Here is a 20,041-nt window from a genome sequence, read left to right as displayed (position 1 = left end):
TGACATTTACTGAGATTTTGAGCAGTGAATTCATGTGTTTAGAAGAAAAAAGTAGTGTTCTTCAAAAGATTTTTTTTTTTTTTTAAAGCAAACAGTTAAGTATCAGAAAAAAGAAAAGATTACTCATATGTTGGACATATTTTTATAAATGCTTTACCAGTGAGTTTCATGCATGGAAAATGGACATTAAAAAAAAATATGAGGATGTAGCACACTCAGTAGCAATAAAAATTAACGAAGGCTTGGTAATACCATAGCAGAGTAAACACGGACAAGCCTTTGCCTTTTGAAAGACTGTTTTGATACTGATTTATCTAAAGAGAAATCCAAAGTCAGCCCATCGCGTAGTTAAAATACAGTGTTGTATAATGACTCAGAAGATAGACTTAAGCCTTCTCCCTTCTTTTCCTTCCTGCTCCAACCCCAAATGAAAAGACAAGAGATGTTAATTGAAAGTAGAAATCTCATGTGATAAATGAAAATACAAAAAGTATTTTCAAATACCTTTCAAAAGGTATTTTCAAAGCTTTCCAAATTTATTGTCAATATCAACAGAAACCAGTACATGGTAGAGTTTGAGATTAGCTTGTCTCTTGGATGCAGAAGTCTGGAGAACTGCGCAGCTGATCCACGCCTTCCTTGGATGGAGGCAATTAAAATAAACACCTCTACTGCCAAGTGGGAAAGTCTCTTTCTGCATGTGTGTGTGGAAGAAATGGAGAGCGCTGCTCATTTGTTTTTTGAAAGCAGATGAAGAAAATGTGAAGGTCTGGATTTGGTCTTCGATCCAAAAGTGCCTGTGCTCCTGAAGGATGATTTGCAATCATCCCCCTGCTCAGACTTTCTTTTATCTGCCTTTGCCTGCTTCCCAGTTACAATGTGAGCTTTTTGGATTCCCTTCTTATGCATCTTTCTCTTCAGTATGAAGAGGTCTCCTCTTGTATAAATGCAGAATAGATTCCAGTCTGTTGTTCTGGCATTGTAGAAAATCAGCACTGAATTTATCAACGATTTCCCATTAAGCATAGTCTGAAATTGGCCTGCTGAATATGGATGATTTAGATAAAACTAAGTGCCTTGCTGAACAGAAGATTAGCTTTTTGATCTGGGAGTTAAGTCACTCAAAAAGCAGTGCATTAGGGTGTGTTTTTGGAAGCTAAAGCCACCAGTAAACTCTGGAGCTCTGTGCATTGGTCAAGGTAAGATTAAACTCCTTTTCTTTTTTCTCCTTTTTTTTTTTTTTTTCTTTCATTTTCTCCGTAGTTAGTAGACCAGTTGATGGGAAGTTCTGCCTGGGTCCTGCTCCCTCAGCCTCCCAGCTATGTAACCTGCCGTGTCCATCTGAGTGCGAGGTGTCTGCCTGGTCGGTGTGGGGCCCCTGCGTTCCTGAAAACTGCCAGGACCGCCAGGGGAGAAGAGGTAAGGGCTTCTCTTACCTGTTGCTTACAGCATTCTGGGATCTAAAATGTAAAATGGAATATTATAACTTTGCAGAAGCAGTGGTGTCAAATTCTACATTGGGGCCCTAATGTATGTGTTTTTAAATTAACATAGGATGGAGCTCTTACAGGCGCATCCAGGACTGGAAAAGCTTTAAAAGCTTTTTGCAGTTATTCTTGAAAGAAAAAAGGGATGAGATTTTCAGCCTGATTCAGATCCTTTTTTCCTGCACTGAACTTGTAGAAAGGGAAGATTTCTTGGGATAGCAACTGCAGACCTCCAGAGTATGAGGGGTGTCTCTCTCCCATCTCCTTCAGAAGTCCCACTGGGTGCTTTGGCTCAAGGGGAATATAGGCATGAGGCTGAAGGGACTTAGGACTGAGCTGTATCCCATAGCTCTGCCATGTTGCAGTTCAGGCTGAGCCAAGAGGTTTTTCTGGGTTAGGTTTCAATTCCTGGAAGAGGAGTATGCAGCTACCTATTAATATCCCCTTGATCTTAATAGCCCAGAATACATGCTGTTTGCTGCAACACTTGGAGATCCATTGCAGAGCCTTTCCTTCCTTTACAATGAAAGTTGGAAACATTACTGTTGGAGTTGTGTCAGAGAATGAATATTATTATTTGGAAATTATGCTTTTCTGAAAACAGCAAAAGTTTTTAAAGTGACTTGATCTCTTCAGAGTGTTTCAAATGACAAGGAATTAATATAAGTATTTCTAAATATAAAGGTTTGCAAAATTCGTTTCATTTTTAAATTGTTTTAAAATTAAAAAAGAACATTTTAAAATTGTGTTGACTCGTTTGTTTTTGCTGATGTGAGAATGGTGGAAGTTTGGTCTGTTGTATTTTGTGGGAATGTTTTATTTTTCATTTCCTTTTCTGTTTCTTGTTGTAAGGCTTTTCTATGTGGTCTCCACTAATGCTGTATATTTGCCCAATGTCTGAGACACTGTCATAGGAAAGACCACCACCTATTTCTTCTGCCGTTATAATAATTGTCATTTACATAACAAAACATGCTGAAAGGTACTTGCTATTAGTTCTGCATTTTATACAGCAACCTGACTTTTGGTTTTATTCAGAAGGAGGTAGATTATGTAATCAATTCTTTCATTATTTCTGTAACCTTTTTCTTCCACTTTACATTTGAATCTACCAATTTAATAGAATATCATTTCAAAGAGGTCTGATATGCATTATGTATCAGAAATCCTTATACCTTCATAAGGCAGAATACTAATTTCATAGTAATCTGCTCTGTTGTATTTTAAAACAAGTTTTGTCAGTAGTGGATTCCCAGGCAGAGTGTAGATGTCCTTTATATCTTCAGCTTCTTTACTGTTTCTCTCTCTTATCTCAATTTTATTATTACATTAATATATGCCTCAATAGCTAATTCTTTGTTTTGGACATGTCTTTTTAACCCATGTTGACTAAAATGAAAAAAAGAAATATGAAAAATACGGGGCTGCTGGAATTCTTGGTGTGTTATTGGATTTTGCATGCCCAGATTGTGGGAAATCCAGCCAGATACCATCCCAGTCAATTCAATAATTGCAAGTGGTGTTCTCTTGTTAGTCTTTATATCCTCCAGTTCCAGATGCCATATATAGTCCTCTTTCTACTAAATTTTTGGTATAAATATATTTTGTGGTTGTCCAGTTAATTCACTTTCTATTTTCCAGGCTTTAAAATGAGACAAAGGCATGTAATCATGGATCCTGTAGGCCTTTCAGCGGGTTGTCCGCATCTAGTGGAATCTATTCCTTGTGAAGACCCAGTATGTTACGAGTGGATTATTTCAGAAGGAATATGTGTGACTGACCATGGAAAATGTGGACTTGGAAACCGCATCCTGAAAACTGTATGCAAGAACAAGAAAGGTAGGTAATGGTGTCATCTAAAAAGCTTCCCTTTTGTCTGAAGAGCAGTGAAAATTATTTACAACAGCTTCCTACTGAATTTTTATGAAACCTCCGGATTTCTGAGTTGACTGTGGTGATCATCAGTGTTAATGTTGCCTGGGATTTTGCTTGGAGCCTCTGGTCTGTTTTATTCTAAATGAGATGGCTCACCAGTATAGGTCATGCTTTGCCCCTTTGGCCTACAGTGTACCTCTTCCATGTGACAAGAGTGTGATACCAATGGCTTGGTTCTCCCTAGAATACTTTTTTTTTTCTTTTTTTTTTTTTTTTTCACATATTGTGCAAAAGTAGGGCTGTCACGGAGGCCAGCAGCACCATGGACACCGTAACAAAATGAATCTGGCTCTTTACATTACTTCTGTCCTCAGTTTTCAGCATGCAGTTTGAGTTTGTCTTTTTATAACAACCCACTTACCATGATATGAAGAAATGTGGAATGCTCAGTTGTGCTGTTAAAATTAATACAAGAATCTAAATGAAATGATGGCAATAAGCAATGCTTTACTCACTTGACAGCAGTTTGAGACCTGCAGTTTACACGTTGTTAATAATGAATAAGTACATTTTTATACAAGGTTTACAAACAACCAGCAAAGGCTGATTTCTCGTACATGGTTTGAACTTCAGCCAGAAGTTTCATTTCTTGATAAGGTCAGTGTTGTCAGATCTTTAGATTCAATTACATGGAGCACAATTTTGAAGTTAAACTTTACTGTCATCTCAAAAGTGGCAAAATCATGGAACTTTAGAGCCTAATTTTATATCTGAGATGAGGAATTATTTTATGTGGTGCTCAGACTGATCACAGGAAGCAATATCAAGTTGATAACAAGAGGGGTTAATTGGCAATTGGTGAAAAACAGTGTGTCATTTACGAGTCAATGGTATCTGGCAGAATTAAATTATGGCTGCTTTGTCCAAAGAGTAAAGATTCTTCTGAAATAAACTAAAACTCTGTGTGGTTGTCTTGCAAGTTTGTGGAAGTGGGGCAAAATCTTCAACTGTTGTAAAAATGACCTAACCAGAATAAACTAGAGAGAAGAGAGCTCTCTCTCAACTCTGAGTGGTCTCTTCAGTTGTGTGATCGTAACTGTAGGTCCAGTCCTGCAGTGATGTGTGCAGATGGAGCCTTGTACTGCTAAGGAGCACCACGCACTTCGTGCTGTTAAAACTGTGCCAACATCCATTTCTGTGCACCAACTAGAGACTCGGAAGGAAAGAATATAATGTGGCAGATGCTCATTGATCTCTGATCAAACTGTTCTCTGTGGCTATGATCTTTAAGAAGCCAGGCCTTTGAAGTGTCTCTTCTGCATTTAATTGTTCAGAAAGATATTGTAAGTCTCTTTTTCACTTCCATTACTCTGTGCATGTTCTAGTTACAAAATAGCAATATTGGGACGTTCTTCCTGCCCAGCCACCCCAAAGCAAACATTGTCACTATACAAGATCGTTGTCCATTTCTGACTGAGAAGGCTTCCCAAAATGGATTAGAAGCATTGGTTATTACTACTTGTAGGGTTTCCTGAATTTTTGATCCAATAGGATAGGACTGGCAGAGCCCTTAAAAAAAAAAAAAAAAAAAAAAAAATTTTGTTTTTCCTTCTGTCACTACACTAATATTAATTGCTTTCTTTATAACCTAGTGATTCCCATGGTAATAAATGGCATATTTTTTTGGGTAAAAGCTGGAGTAAGGAGCAGGACTGCATAAAGTGTTTTGCCTGGCATAGTTGGCTAATAGGTAGTGGGAAGCCAACAGGGAGTCATGGGAAACTGTAAGAGAAATCAGGTAAATCAGGTTACAGGTAAAATAACATAAGCACAGTCTTTATGCTTAGCATTTATATAGAAGTCCAAATTCTATGCAAGCAACTGCCTTGCTGAAAGCATTTAGGGTACTGCTTTTTGTGTTGATATTTTCATTTACTTAAGCACCTTTTGTAGAGTTCAATGCTGTAGCCTAAAATTCAGTCATTTATCCATTGTCATCTATGGTTAGCGTGGTTGCTCAGTATTCCCACTGAATGCCTAAAGAGATGAAAAGACAAAAATACACGTTTTGGATGCTGTTAAATGACAAAATCCAGTGTATCTCATCTTAACAACAAAGTTCATTTGAGCCTGCGTTATGTTGATTAGGATACTTAGGTTCTTCTTTGTATCGCTCCCTGCAAGATACCTTTATTTTCATATAAATGCCAGACTTCTTGGCATGATGCTCTCTTACTGTTGTTGCAGTGTGTTTGTTCACCCCTACTTCAGAAGATGAAAGCAGCAGATGTGTCAGTGCCATTTGTCAGCCCTACTGCAGAGTAGCGTGGCATCGCGGTTTCTTGCCCTCGCTCGTCTCCTCCTCTCCCACCACTCCCATTGTGGCAGTGAGCACACATCCTTCATGAGCCCGTACTCTGCTGTGTGATGCCGTGCTGTTGCATGCTGCTTTCCACAGCGTGAGGCCTTTTTCATGAGGAGACTGTTTCTTCCCTTGCCAAAAATGAGCCTTAATTGCGTTGACTGCAGTAGGAGGGAGCTGGCCATGTTCTTCAGTAATGTCTCCCATGGCAGAGGACTTTGCTGCTGTAGGTGTAGCCTGTGGGATCCAGCAAGGTGGGGCTTGGAAGTATATCTTGGTCTCTGATGTATGTTGCTGGACAGTGGGTAAAGCTAACAAGGCGCTAGCCCTAATCTGTCCCATTTCTGGTCACCCTGATGTCTGTCCAATGCCACATCTGTTCCACGCTTGTGGTGCCAGCTCACTGTGTCAAAGCATTATCTTCTTGTATGGGCTTGTGGGAATTTCTGTGACTTAGCACTTTTACTTCCACTTAGACTAGAGATGCAGAAGATTTTGTTGTTGTTTCTTAAATAGGTTAATGTAGGGGGTGCATAGTGCCTCCATGGGGCTACAGGGCTATATTATGTACAGCTCGTTTCATGGAGTAGCTGGAGTCTATCATCTGTGATTTGCAGCAGCTAGCATAGATGAGGATGTGGAAGGAATGAGCAGACCATGATTGTCTAATTTTGTGATTGTAAGGTGTCTGCTCCCATCTCATAGGGTCTGCAATCTCTCTTAAGCTACTGAACATACGTGATACTTGTGAGAAATTCTTGGTCTATATCCCTCAATGTGGCTCTTCAGTAGCATCAGAAGACAGTAGTCTAGAAAAAGATGTAATGAAATAATATGTAAAATAAGAAAGACATGTATCACATGCTTCTTCCAAACATTTTTTCAGAAAGGGGTTTGTTATTTAGTTAGTGAAAGACAATGGATATTTTGGGGAAATCAGTGCATCCAAAAGAATAATACAGGAAAATGGGTGATGGTACTGCAGATTAGACTATATAACTGTATCCTTGAGATCAAAGAATGTATTTAAGTTTTTTTTTTTTTTTTTTTGTATTCACAACCCATGAATTATTAGTGATTTTACTCAGAGTTGTTTAAAGTTGATCAACAAGGAATTGAACAGTCAATGTATTCCTGATCAGATAGCTGCAAATATTTGACACTTACATTTGGTCAGTCTTGATTACAAATGACAAGCATTACTGTGCATTGACCAGATGAAAATAACTCTGAAAAGTTTCCAGTTCACTTACTGTCCTTAAATATTATTGTTCAGTAGATACAAAACCATGAACATAGTCAAAACTTTCTCATTTTAGAATGCAATTCGACAGCAGCCAAAATGTATTTTGCTTCGTTTTTGGAAGACAACAGCCAAAATTATGTTTTATATGCTCTGCTCCTTATGTCTTTGTAGGCATGATGTCTGTAGGCATCTTGTGTATGGTGAGACAAAGGGAATGCATAGTGGTAGCAGTGAGCAGAAAGCTGAAAATAATGTTAGACAGCAGGATTTGGCCTGGGGTCAGCAGGTGAAAGTTCATGGACAGGAGCTGGTGTACCTTCGTAGGTAGTTTGACAATCTTTTAATTTAGACACAAGACAGACAATTAGAATTAGCATATAAACATTGTTTGGTTCAGTCTGGTGGAGGAATTTGGGAACCTTTTTTTTTTTTTAAATCATTTTCCGTATCTACAGTACAGTATTAATAATGCATAAATAGATGGAAACTAGACAAATGTTGAACTAAACTGTGATTATTAGAAATGCACTTTATAGTCATGTAGGTTGTGAACACAGCAGTGATTGTGGTGAGGAGTATGCCAGGTTGCACTGGGAACGTATGTAAAAGGAACTACAATACATCCATGAAATAACAGGCATGACTCATAAAAAACATTTCATTTTTCAAACATTTTATAAATGTTTCTTACAATACCGTAAGCTAAATCGCAACTAGTAGCAATGTTCTTGAATGAACTGTAAAATGTTATTATTATGAATGTTTTGCTGTAAACACCATGTCATCATTTATTAATTTGCTTCTGCTTGTTGTGATACCTACCGAAAGAACAATTCATAACAAAGTTGATTTCTCAATGATAGTGAACAACCTAATGTCTAAATAATAATAACAATAAGGAATAGTTTATATGTAAAGTATTAATTGTTTGAATCAAAAATTATTAGATCAGCAAAGTGGTGTAATCTGGGTAGAAAGGTAGTCTGATGTTATTGGATTAAGGTTAAGGTTGTTTTACTCTACTTCTAGTTACTAAATCTAATCAAGACAATGTAATTTAGATTAGAAGAAAGCAAGGATCTAGCAGTTCAGAGCTGCTGAGCATTTGCCATTCCTTTCTACGCTATCAGCTTGGGTATCTGGGTTGTTTTGTGGGAATTGAAGTTGCGGAGTTGTTTTGCCTTTGATGAAAGTATTTAATACAGTTGCAAATAATCGGTCAACTAGTCATGCAGAGTGTGTGGAATGGTAACTTGACACAAGTACCGGACCCAGAGGAACAGCATCCTGCTGCCAGAGGTGCTCAGAACAATATTTCTCTTCAGCTTCATTTCTCAGAACAGCACAGCTCTTCTTCTGTGGCACCAAAATGACTGTTCCAGGGAACTGTGACAAACCCACTTTCTGCCTCACCTTGGTGCTCCCAAACAGAAGTTTCTGATGCAGATGATTTGCCAAAGTGGTAGCTTAGAAATAAAGCATGATTCTGTTGCAGCTAACACAGTAGCAAGATTTTTTAGTAAGTAAGTATTCTGGGTGAGATTGTTAATAGCTGAAATAACCTACTGGCTTTAAGGTGCTGTAGTTGTCTGTGCAAAGGGGGCAGCATCCATTGTCTGAGCCCTGACTCACTGAGCTTCAGCAGTGCCAGACATGAGGCTGCACCAACAGCAGCAAAGAGCAGTCATGAGCATAAATCGTTGTGAGGTAGAACACGAGTCATCTTCATTGGAACACTGTTACACTGGATGATTGAACCTTTGTTTTTCTTTTCCTGGTACAAACAAAAACAGCATCTTCACAGGAGCTGGTGAAACACACAAACTAAGGATGTTCAGCAACCTTTCAGGGCTATTGCTGCTCTTGCTTTTGAACAGAAAACTTTGCTTCTTTTTACCAGCTTCTGCTGCTATTCAGGCAGTGCTGATTAACCTGTCCTTTAAATATGACAGCTGTCTCATTCATCCATGTGATCTCTTTGGTTCTGCGCAGTCAGTATCTAGAATGTGGCACTTGCTGAGGAGGTTTTTTTTTTTTTCGTTAAGCATTGAAGTCTACCGAAAAAAGTGCACATTGGGGGTGAAATGCATCTATTCCCAAATTTCAAGAGTTTTACCTGTAGAATTGGAGAACAATATTTCAGGGAGTCAGAATGTTTTCTACAGATTTTTTTTTTTAACTAAATATATTTGCTTTTTTTTTTTGTAAATGAAATAGACCAAGTCTGAAACAATAAAATATTTTTAAGAGAGGATGTTAAATAATATAAAAGCAAAATATTCCTTTTAGATTGAACAAGCATTTCACATCTTGAAATTACATTTTTTTTCCCTTAAATCTTCCTCCACTCTCTTTTCAGTCCACTTAAAACAGTTTTCTTCCTTCTCCTTTTTTTTTTTTTTTTTTTTTGGTTCAGTGCCCAAACAGAAATCCATTATTCACACGGCTCTATTGACAGAGCAGACACTGAAATCCTGTTGGAATTCAAGCGAAAAGTAAAGGGAAGTAAGGTAATCAAAGCAGTGTTATTTTAAGATCCAATATTATGTCGTGCCAGAGCTTGACAGTGAAGCTCTGCACTTATGGAAGCTGAAGACTCTTTGGGGGTAGAATATTAATATTGCTGTATTCAGTTACCTGTCTATACTTACAGTTCAATTGCATTGAGTCCGTTGGTCCCTAAGAATTTTTCTCCAAAGAGAGCCTGCGATGTGTGCTGCTTGATACATACCATCATGGGAGGCTGGGACATCCACAACAGTTTTGCTTGAATCTTTCAGAAGGAAGATGCTGCAGGTAGAGATGTCTGGTTTTATTCCTGGTTCAGCACATGAAGCTCTCTGAAAAGTTCTGTTTTAACATAAATCTCAGCAAAGTCAAATTGTCATTTGGGAGAGTTCTTGATTTTTCATGATGTAATGGGTTTATGACATAGAATGAATTGGCAGTCTGCTTAATTTCTTAGAAAAAAATAAAACAACAGCACACTTTTATTGCAAGTAAGTTTTCAATAAGTTCTTTCTGACCTATCAGAATAAGATTTTAAATCTACATTGACGCATTTTGTCCATCAGCACAACACAACAGAAAGGTTTTTGGTGATCCTTTGTGGAGCCAGCAGTTGGACTTGAGGATCCTTGTGGGTTCTTTCCAACTCAGGATGTTCTGTGTGTCTATTCATGTAAATGCAGACTGGAAATGTGACAACTTTTCAGTTGTAAGATCTGGATTTATTCTGTAAGGAAGGGTAAATCATCCAGTTGCCCAACACACTTGCACACACAACCAATAAAATTTATCAGGTACCAGGTATTTCTCATTCTTCCTGTTTGGTTGTGAATGTACCCAGTCACTGAAGCTGCTGATCCCCAAGCAGTATGTTTTACTGACTGTTAAATACACAAATCCTAAAAGGCAATGTGCAGGGCCTTTTAGCAGCTACAGTCTCTGCTTCTCATTTTGCAACCAGAGTGGAAGGAACATATTGCAGTGTAGTAGAAAGGCTGATGAGTATTATGAGTGTTTCAGGAATCCTGGAGAATGGCTTTCTCAATAGAATTGAGACCCATTTTTCTTTTTTTTTTTTTTTGGTAGTCATTAAGATTGATGTGCTGTTTGAGCAGACTGGTTGTTTACGAGCCAGCTAGAGCAGATACGGTTACCTCCATCAGGCCTTACCTTGCTGCCACTGGTTCTGTGCCAAATATTTGATGTCTCCTACTGGAAACATTTAGAAAGACAAAATGCAGATTGTGACCTGCATTGGTGCATCAACAGTTTGCAGACTGACACTGCTGTAGCTTCCACAAAATTTATTGCCTTTGCATTCTCTACTGAAACTGATGTCTGCAAAAGAAACTGTTTGGCTTTAGATTAATTTTAGGGTAAGTTGCCGGAATTTAAGAACTTTGCTTAGTCACACTAGTGATCTTAAAATTCACTCAAGATTGTAGCAAACATATAGACCCCAAGCCAATGAAGACAAAAACTGAAAAGTCTACAAACAATTCTTGTAGTTGTATTTGCATAAATACCTGTGAGTTGGGCATATTGTGCTAAAATACAGGGTGGCATATCTAATGGTGGAAAGCTGGATGGGCTGGTTGTGGGCTTGAATCTAGAGGATAAACTCAAACATACTTTGATTAATTTTCTTTATCCTTAAATGCAAATATGTTGCACGGTTTCCAGCTGAACTGTGGCTGTGCCTTTCAAATCCTGGCAGCACGCTCCGTGTCAGTCATCCAGAAGGCAGCTATAATCAGTATCCAGTGGTGACTTCAGCTCTGTATAGTTGGCAGACAGAGATACCAGTCGAGTTGATTAGGGATATAGACAGCTTTCATCCTCCCTGTGCTTGTCAATATAAAGTATTATAGCTACCTGTGAAAATATTTTTTCAGTGCTAGCTGAGGTAAGTGTGAGCTTGTGGTCTGCAGTATGCCCTCAGATGAATTTCTATGCAAAACCTTGATTCTTTCCAGTATCTAGTGCTCCTTTTTCATACATAATGTCTCCAAAAGATGTTTTTCAAGACTTCAGAGCGGTGTTAAAATGGTGCGGGCAAAGGCCATTTCTTCCCTATGGCTGTTTCAGCAGGGAGGAGATGGGATTTCAAAGATCCAGCTCCTGCTTGCATTAGTGAGACAGAGCTGCAGGTGCTGATTCTTTTTTTTTTTTTTTTTTTTTTTTTTTTTTTTTTTTTTTGTGGACCTGAGCTCATAACACCTGTAGATTTGGAACAAAGGTTCAAGGTCACCCTTTCAGAAATGGAAATTATAACATTAAGAAAAACATAAACATCACTCATTACTTTAAGGTTTGTATTGCCCTTTTATGCTTTAAATGTTAGGGAACGAGTCTGACATAAGTTGATCTGAGTTTGTGGTAAAGGTTACCTAAAGAGCATGGCATGTGTGAGTGACCGGTGAGTCTGTACACGAGAGGTTTGAAGAAACTGTATAGAAGGATTAATATTTATATAGCAGGCTATTGCAAATTTAAATAAAATTAAGTATTTATTTAAAGAGTGCTATTTTTCAATATGAAGGGAATCTTTATTGAATTTGACTCTAATCTTTGAGTTACAACACTGAAATAAGGTTACTGCATCTGTATTCTATAACTGTACATATATTTATAATTATTATTTTTTAAATATAGAAAGAAGAAACATTTTTCTCCTCACAAAATATATTGTAGAAAAAAATCCCAGATTGTTTCAATGAGAAACAAGAAAAATAGCTACAAGTGCTGAGAGCATGCAGAATACAATTCTTGTTTGGTTGTTTTCTTTAAGCATAACTTCACATATATGTTGAGTTCATATTATTTTTTAGAGAGTTATTGTATTTCTTAGGGAACACTGCTTCAACAAAGGGGAGATGTGAGCAAAATATGATGCTTTCTGAACTCTATTTGAAAGTTAAGTAGTAGGTAGATGACAACTTGAAGACTACTGTGTGCAAATATGTCTTGAGGAGAGGAAGGAGGCATGAAGGATCAATTTGAAAAGCTGAATTAAGGACGGGATTCTGCATCTGTGACCCAGCAGTGACTGAAGTTGCCAGGAGGAGTGAATGGAAGAGGGTGAAGCTCATCCATAAAGGGCTGTGATTTTGGGGACTAAACAGGTTCCAAAAGTAGCTGAGGATTTCATTGCCTTACTACTTACTACTAAGAAGCATTTAATGTATGCAAATCATTTCCTCACTTGTCTATCAGCTGGCAGTATCTGTGTTGTCTCTCAAACACAGAGCATGAAGTTCACAGTCATAAGGAATGTAAGAAGTGGGGATGCTCTATGACATTTTTTATCCATCTCATCCCAGGCAAAGTTATTAAGGAGCTTTATGTTCTAGTCATACCCTTGATTGTTTTGGTGTATAGACAGGGGTTCTCTGGAAATAACCAGTGGCTATTCAGAACCTTCACATCAATGATCTTTCCACCTGGTTTTGATGTGGTGTTTTTAGAGCCTCTTTACACAGATGTGACAAGGGGCAAACCACAAAACTTCCTCGGGCTTTAGTTTCCTGTCCGTAATATCCCCTTTGAGATACATGAATTCAAAGCTGCTCATATTAACACCATCCTTAAGCCATTTCTCTTTAACCAGATATTACAGCATGTTTATATGACACCATTCACAGTTTTTCTGAAGGACCCTGTAACTAAATTGTAGGAAAACGCAGTATGGGTTGTGCGGGCACGAACTTTTCCTTTAAACATCTGTTCTAAACTCTTCATGTTGAAAAGACATGTGACAGTTTGCAGAAATGGTCACAAAATTAAAAAAAAAATAAAATAAAAAAGAAGAAAAAGGAAAAATGGAAAAGAAAAAAAAAAAAGTGAACTAGGAAAGAATCATGTTCTTGTAGCTTTTGTCCTCCCACGGCGATAATCCGGTCTCTGCCTCCATGCTCTCATCCTGCTGCCCTCCAGCACCGCTCCCCCCTGTGTGTTTGAGTCCATCCCCCGGGGCAGGCCAGGTGCTGCATAGGTACCTCATTCTGGGGGCCAGTGTTTCACCAGCCAGCAAACAAAGCAGGACGGATGACTTTCCTTGAATGCTGGCAAATAATTTGGGACTTTCTCTAGCAGTCATATCAAAAGATAAGTAAATCTCTGAGGGACAAACCCCTGTCAAATTTGGTTTACATCAGTGGATGGTTTCAAAAAAAGCATGATGGCATATCCTGATTTCCTTAGGAAACCAGGTTTTAATACAGTTTATATTATTATTATTATTAATTATTCTTAAGAGACAAAAAACTGTCCAATGCTCAGTTCAGAATTCAGAAAAAATAAAATAATTCGGAAACTATTTTAGCCAAGACTTTCTATTCCATTTCTTCTCTATTTCTATAGTGTAACATGTTTAATTAAGCAGAAGGTCATTAGAGTAAAGAAATGACTGGCATTTATTGCATTCTGTATGTGACGCCTGGTAGGCTGGAGTTCACGTTACCATACAACCCTTGAAAGAAAAAATGTTTTAAAATGAGTTACATAAGCTTTGCATTGGGTAGTATTGTGTAAATTATAGGATTTTTTTTTTTCTAATGACATTAAAAGAAATAAACTAAACCTGATTCTGCAAATGATTAAGTATGTTTTTAGGTCTGAGATCAAGTTTAGTAATGAGCATCTAACAACAGGCTGTGGAGTTGGGAGAGTCCTTGCATTTCAGTCTGCAGAAGTGCTTGGGGTGTGGAAGAGAAGAGGGGAGACAGAGAGAAGTCAGGGGAGAAGAAAATGCTGGGAACGGTCTGCAGAGCTGAGGTCTTCTGTGTTTACTGCTCCTTCAACAAAGGAGGGGACGTCTGTGTGCTGTACTGTAGGGATCAGCAGCAAGCTTCTTCCAGCATTTATGTAAGGAAATAATTCGAGTATAACTTAAATAGACAGCTTCTCACATTGATCTCTGACCACAGACCTTTTTGTGGAGGAAAAAGAAGGGCTCTTTGTGTAATTTAATCCTTTCCTGCTGTGTGGCCCTACAGAAGGCCTTTTCTGTAGCTGAATTTCCTTTGGTGCTGCACATTGCGTACTGGACAGAAATGATTATTTGCACCACCTTTATACAACAGTTGTGAATGCTACCGAGAGAAAATTAAAGTGTTGCACTTTCTTTGAGGTTTCTTTCTGCTTATGGAGTGGAGCTGATGAAATCCAAATTTAGTTCCTTGTTTTGAGATTAATGGATGCCAGAGGGGAAGGCTCCTCCCTTAACTAGGAAGTTTTGACAAACTTTTAATTAAGAATTCAGGACATGCAAACTTTAGGCTAGTTCTGCACTGCAGAGATTGAATCTGCAGAATATTGGTCTGTAATTTTTAAATCTTCCTCTTAATTCTAATTAAATATTGTAATGCCAGGACTCTTCATTAGGCAGCAATTTGTGATTAGTCAGGTAGTCCTAATGGGAAGAGAAGAATGTGATGAAGTGGTAGAGAAATTGCAGAGCAGGGAAAATGGCCGTGGCATATGGCTCCTAAATGCTCTGTCATGTTCTCTTGTGGACAGAATTCCCACTGAATCTGGGGCTCTCTCTGGGATCCTTACGTGGACCCTGGCTTACGTAGAAACACAAGAGTTCAGTGGACCTGAAATGTAAGGCTGAGCTCTGAAGTTGTGACAAGAAATGATAGACTATGAACAGCCATAAAACAGGAAAACTCCGAATTCTGCCATAGTTTTGATGCCAGGGAATTAATTTGAGTATGGATTGCATTATCACTTTTGTTTATCTGTGCATTGAATCTCATATTTAATAAAAGGTAGCTTTTTTGAAGTGCTGGAGTGAGTGTGAATTGGAAGGATTAGCTCTTTGAGGAGACTGAGAACAATTGAAAGTTCCATTGTTCAATGGTTTTTTTTTTTTTTTTTTTTTTTTGTAGTCTGTCTGTATGCATCACGTCTGTAATTGTCTCCTACTCTAGATATTGCCTTTGTTTGGGAGAGTTAAACAAGTAAGAGGAAAAGGTTTTTCGTGGTTCCTTTTCAAACAAACAGCCTGTTAGCTATTTAACTTCAGGCAGCTGTTAAATGCCAGAGCAAAGCTTGTGACAAAAAGGTGAGTTGGAGTTTCTTTACAAACTGAATCATCCTAGATCACTGGAATGCATTTCCCAGTTTTGAAGCCTGTTCCTCCCATGTTGTGTGCTTTTGATATATCATGGTTCTTAAAGCTGACACATTTATTTCACCTCCCCTCTCCCCCCCCTCCCCCCCAATGAAAAAAAAAAAAGGAGGAATGAGATGAATGACTCAACGCATCCGTGCATACAAGGTCAACAGCTGTGCAAGCAGAGAGCAGGGCTATTTCCTTTCCTATCACCAAGGAGGTAAAAGCAATCACAAAAATTAGTTCTTGGCTTGGTCCTGTGGCTAGTGCTGTCTGTGGGTATGCAGGCACTATGTCCAGTGGGAGACAGAGACTGAAAATGGCATTTTTGGGAAGAAGTGAGAATGTTTATCTGCCCCTAGGAAGTGAGCAGGGAGCTCTGGGTCTGGGTAAACCCAGGGTGCTTTGCTCAATGGGCAGAGCCTCCTCCAGGTGATGTGAGCTCCACCTGTGTTGCCCTGCCACATCTCCTGTGGCAGTGCACTTAAATCTGTCCCTGGCTTTGGGGTTGTTTCCATTAATTACTGGCAAATTTGCATGTGATGTAAAATACATGGTCTTTTTTTTTTTTGTAGTGAAACCCTGATGACCCAGCAGGACTGGCAAGTCCTTCAGAATTGCAGGCTAGACCTTGGGCAGTTGTGTAGAGGGGGATTGATCCATACTTGAACCAGATGGAAGACAGGATTTGGCTGCCTGTAGTACGGTGTAGAAACCCAGATGACCCCCTGAGTTCATATTCCATTTTTCTTACCAGATACAAAAATCCCATTAAATGAAGGAATAATTTTCCCCAGTTTCACCAGATTTCCCCTGTTTAATAGCATCAGCACTGTTTTGTTGTGTGCTTAGTGCTGTGTCAGAAGAGACTAGAGCCAAGAGGGCATTTTGTTCTTTTTCGTATTGTTTACAAATAAAGCTGACTGATTTGGTAACTGTGCTGGAAACTCTCTGAGACTGTAAATTTAGCAGAGTGCTCCCTGGGCATGCATAGATCTAGAGGTAACAGTTTCTTGCCTATCAATAAGTATCTTAACGCCTTTACTTTTAATGCTATATATGACTTAAATCCCAGGAAAGTAATTCTACTACTACTGTTCATTTATATCGGAGGAGTTTGCATTAATTCAGAGTAGGCTAGGTCTTCTAATACATTATTTATTTAGGGCTTCAAAATGTCTGTGGTACTGCATGTAGTTGACAGAGCATATTCTTGTTTGTTAATATTATATGGTAACCTGTTTTCCCAAGATGCTTAAATAAATGAATACCTTCAAATACAGCTGTGATTTTAAACCCCCCCTTTTTTTTTTTTTTTCTTCTATTGAAACTATAGCATCTCATAATCTCATCTAATCCCTATTCTCTACAACCATTTATTTGTAATAATTCTGGAAGAATCTTCAGTTCTTTAGCATTACTTTGTGATAAAAACACTTGTTTAGGTTTTGATTCTGCCTATCTAGCTTAGCTTTTGTTTCGTCCCTCTGGGAGATGCAAACTTTGAATCACCCTTACATTCAGTAACGAAATCCCTTACATGAGAGGTGAAGTACTGAGCTCATATTTTCTGGCAGTTCACAAAGCCTGTAAATCAGAATACATGAGAGAGCTGCGTAAGTGAGGGCAAAACAAATGGTGTGCAGTGCTTGGGAATGAATGAGTCGTGTGAATGAACATTGGCATGTACATCTTCAGCCCCATATTAAGATTAAAGCGAGTTGTCTGCTGTACAATTGCATAATTGCTCCTGTGACTGATTTGGTGCTGCTCTGTAATAAGTTGTGAATACTGTATGCTGACCTGGTTAATGGGGTATTTACTAAATGAATATATTTGTATAGTTTAATAGGAGGATGGTTGGGAAAATTAGCAGGATGAGAAAGAATGGCTGAAGAGAGTAATTCTTCAGTGAGTGCTGGAGCTGTAATGAGACAGTGCTGGGAAATAGCCGAGGAATAAGGAAAAAAACAAACAAACATCTTTGTCAGATTAAGTTTTTCTTTCTCTTGGGAAGGAAGAAATAATCTGAGGGAGAAGACAAGATGATGGGAAGGCTGTGTGAAAGCAGCTGAGACCTCGGAGGTGCAGAGCCCTGTAAGAGAAGCATGTGGTTGTCTTTGGCATCCTGTTTTTTGTCATGCAAAGCTCCTGGGAAGAAAGTGCTGCAGCTGCCTGTGCCACCTGGAGATCTGGGTGAGCAGGGTCTGTATGCTACGGGCTGCACTAACAGAGCAGTGGCCGTCCCTACGGGCATGTTTGTGGGGTTTCTTAACAGCGTCTCACCATTTAACTTCTGACTTTGGGCCACCCAAACCTGCAGTCTGTCCAGCTTGTCGCAGAGCTATTTTGGTAGGACATTAGGAGCTCCTGCAGGTACAGCCACCTTGCTGTTGGAGTATGAGGGCTTGCAGGGCGAGGTTGCATGGAGCCAGATCCTTTTCCCATCGCATGGTGTCTGGCTGCACCCAGGACATGCCTGTCAGCACTGTGCCTGCAGCCACAGCCAGGAGGATGCGCGGGGCTGTGGTGCCCCAAGTCCAGGCTCCGACCCCACTGGAGATCCCACCAGGGTGGGTAGGTGCACCAGGGAAGGCAGCCTCCACCCGGCAGTTCTGACTGCTTCGTTTTTTGAAATCTCTTTTTCAAATTCAGCTATTTTAAGTACTATAGACTAAGATAATTATTTCATGAAGTAATATTATCTGCAAATTAACCTTGGATCTTTGCGTAGGTTCAGAAAGAGAGAGATAAGGAATTTTATCGCAAATTGCAGACTTACTGGGTTTAACGTAAAGGCCGTGGCAAGTAATACATTTAAACTGCATTTAAGTAGAAAAGACCAGAATATCAAAGTCTAAAAGCAATAAACATTAATTTATTCAGAAAGTTTTTATTTTTCTTTCTAGTTTATATGTTCTTTTTACACACAGTCATTTAATGAGGTTATTTTCTGATTAAACTAAAAAAAATTAAAAAGTAAAATGTTTTATTTCAGTAGATGAAAATGAAGCTTTTAAAATCTATCCGCTTGCCCTGTGTTGTCTGAGCTGGTTGTACAATCTTCCCTTCGTTCAGCATGGCTGCTAGACTAACGGATTTGGGGCCCGAAACTCCCCTGTTTACAGAGTTTCTGTTGAAATCCATATTTTCATTTTCCGTGACAACTAATACACTTCCTGTAGTCCCTTTCAAATATTCACTGGCACTATTCCCAGACATATATTTTGAAGGTTAAATGGTTTAGGATTTATGTACTCTACTACATAGGTAGGTCTGAATAAGCTAATAAGCCTGTATGGCCCCTTCATTGCCAGAGACCAGCTTGTGTCTCAGAAAGACTATAGCTGTGGTAGCACAACGTTGGAGCTGCTTAATGAGCTGTGGTTCTCAGCTCTCTGTTGGGCTAATGAGCCCAGGGTGAAGTCCTGGGCTGGAACTGCTCGTCCTGGTTGCAGAGCTCACTCGGGTATCATTACGTGGTGCTGCTTCATGTAGTGTGGATGTACCTCCTTGGCAGCTTAAGGTTTTGGCTCTCTGTCCAGAAACATATCATATCTATGTATAGATATTTTGTAGGCTGCAATTGGCATGAGTAAAGAGCAATAATTAAAATAATATTCCATGAGGTTTGCATTTTAGTACAGCGGTTTAATTAAAATTGGATCTGCCTTTTCTTCTCCCTTGAGAAACATTGCTCAATTCGTGGCTAATGAAGTGGAACAGCACCGTGATCAATATTTATGGTGTCACTCTGGGTACCTGCACTTCTTTCAGTCCTTTTCGTACCATGGAGCTGGAATGGAAGCTTGTAAACTCCAAGGTAATTAATGGCTAACCATGCAACTTGATGTGAAGTCTTGAATGCCCGTTGTTAGTATTGTTTCTTCTAAGTCACAGCTGACTTGCACAGATTTGCTACTTCTCATGATTGATTGAACAAAAGCAGGAACTTGATTTTCTTCAGTGATCTGCTTTTGGGCCCCTTAGTCATGACCCTTGGTGTTAATTTGGACTTCCCCTGTATTGGAAGCAACCACTAGCGGAGTACCAGCTCTTGCTGTTGAACGGTTACACACACACACGGCATGTATGAATCCTTTTAGCAGAGTTCATTGAAAATGTGTAGAGCAGAATTCTTTTTATACTCCAATCTCTACTGCAGGTTCCAGTAACTGCCAGAGCACGTTTCAGTCCAACATGAATATTGTGGTGTCACAGGCTACTCTGCTCTTCTGCATCTTTCTGATTTTTGGTACGCTCCCAGCTGTGTCAGAATATTTTCATACAGCTGCTCACAAAGTCCCCAAAATTTGGCAGTATTTTCAGTCCAAATCGGTCCCACAGTGTGTCACTCCACAATTCTCCTCTTGTCTATTGTCTCCTTCTATGCTTTCCCAAAGTAATAGCATCATCTCTGAACTCTTGGTGGGTTGGTTCCT

General features: G+C 39.1%; 1 protein-coding gene across 1 annotated transcript in view; it reads left to right on the top strand.

Annotated features, from left to right (window-relative positions):
- Window positions 1-20,041, top strand: part of THSD7B (thrombospondin type 1 domain containing 7B) — a 444,053-nt gene that overhangs the window by 266,555 nt on the left and 157,457 nt on the right. The window contains exons 8-9 of the mRNA XM_082763038.1: window positions 1,264-1,419; window positions 3,129-3,326. Of these exons, the coding sequence (XP_082619164.1) occupies window positions 1,264-1,419; window positions 3,129-3,326 (354 nt within the window). The remainder of the gene's footprint in view (window positions 1-1,263; window positions 1,420-3,128; window positions 3,327-20,041) is intronic.

Source organism: Aythya marila (genome assembly GCF_965140915.1).
Source record: "Aythya marila genome assembly, chromosome: 6".
In the NCBI taxonomy this organism is placed as follows: Eukaryota; Metazoa; Chordata; class Aves; order Anseriformes; family Anatidae; genus Aythya; species Aythya marila.
This window is presented reverse-complemented; position numbering and strand designations above follow the sequence as displayed.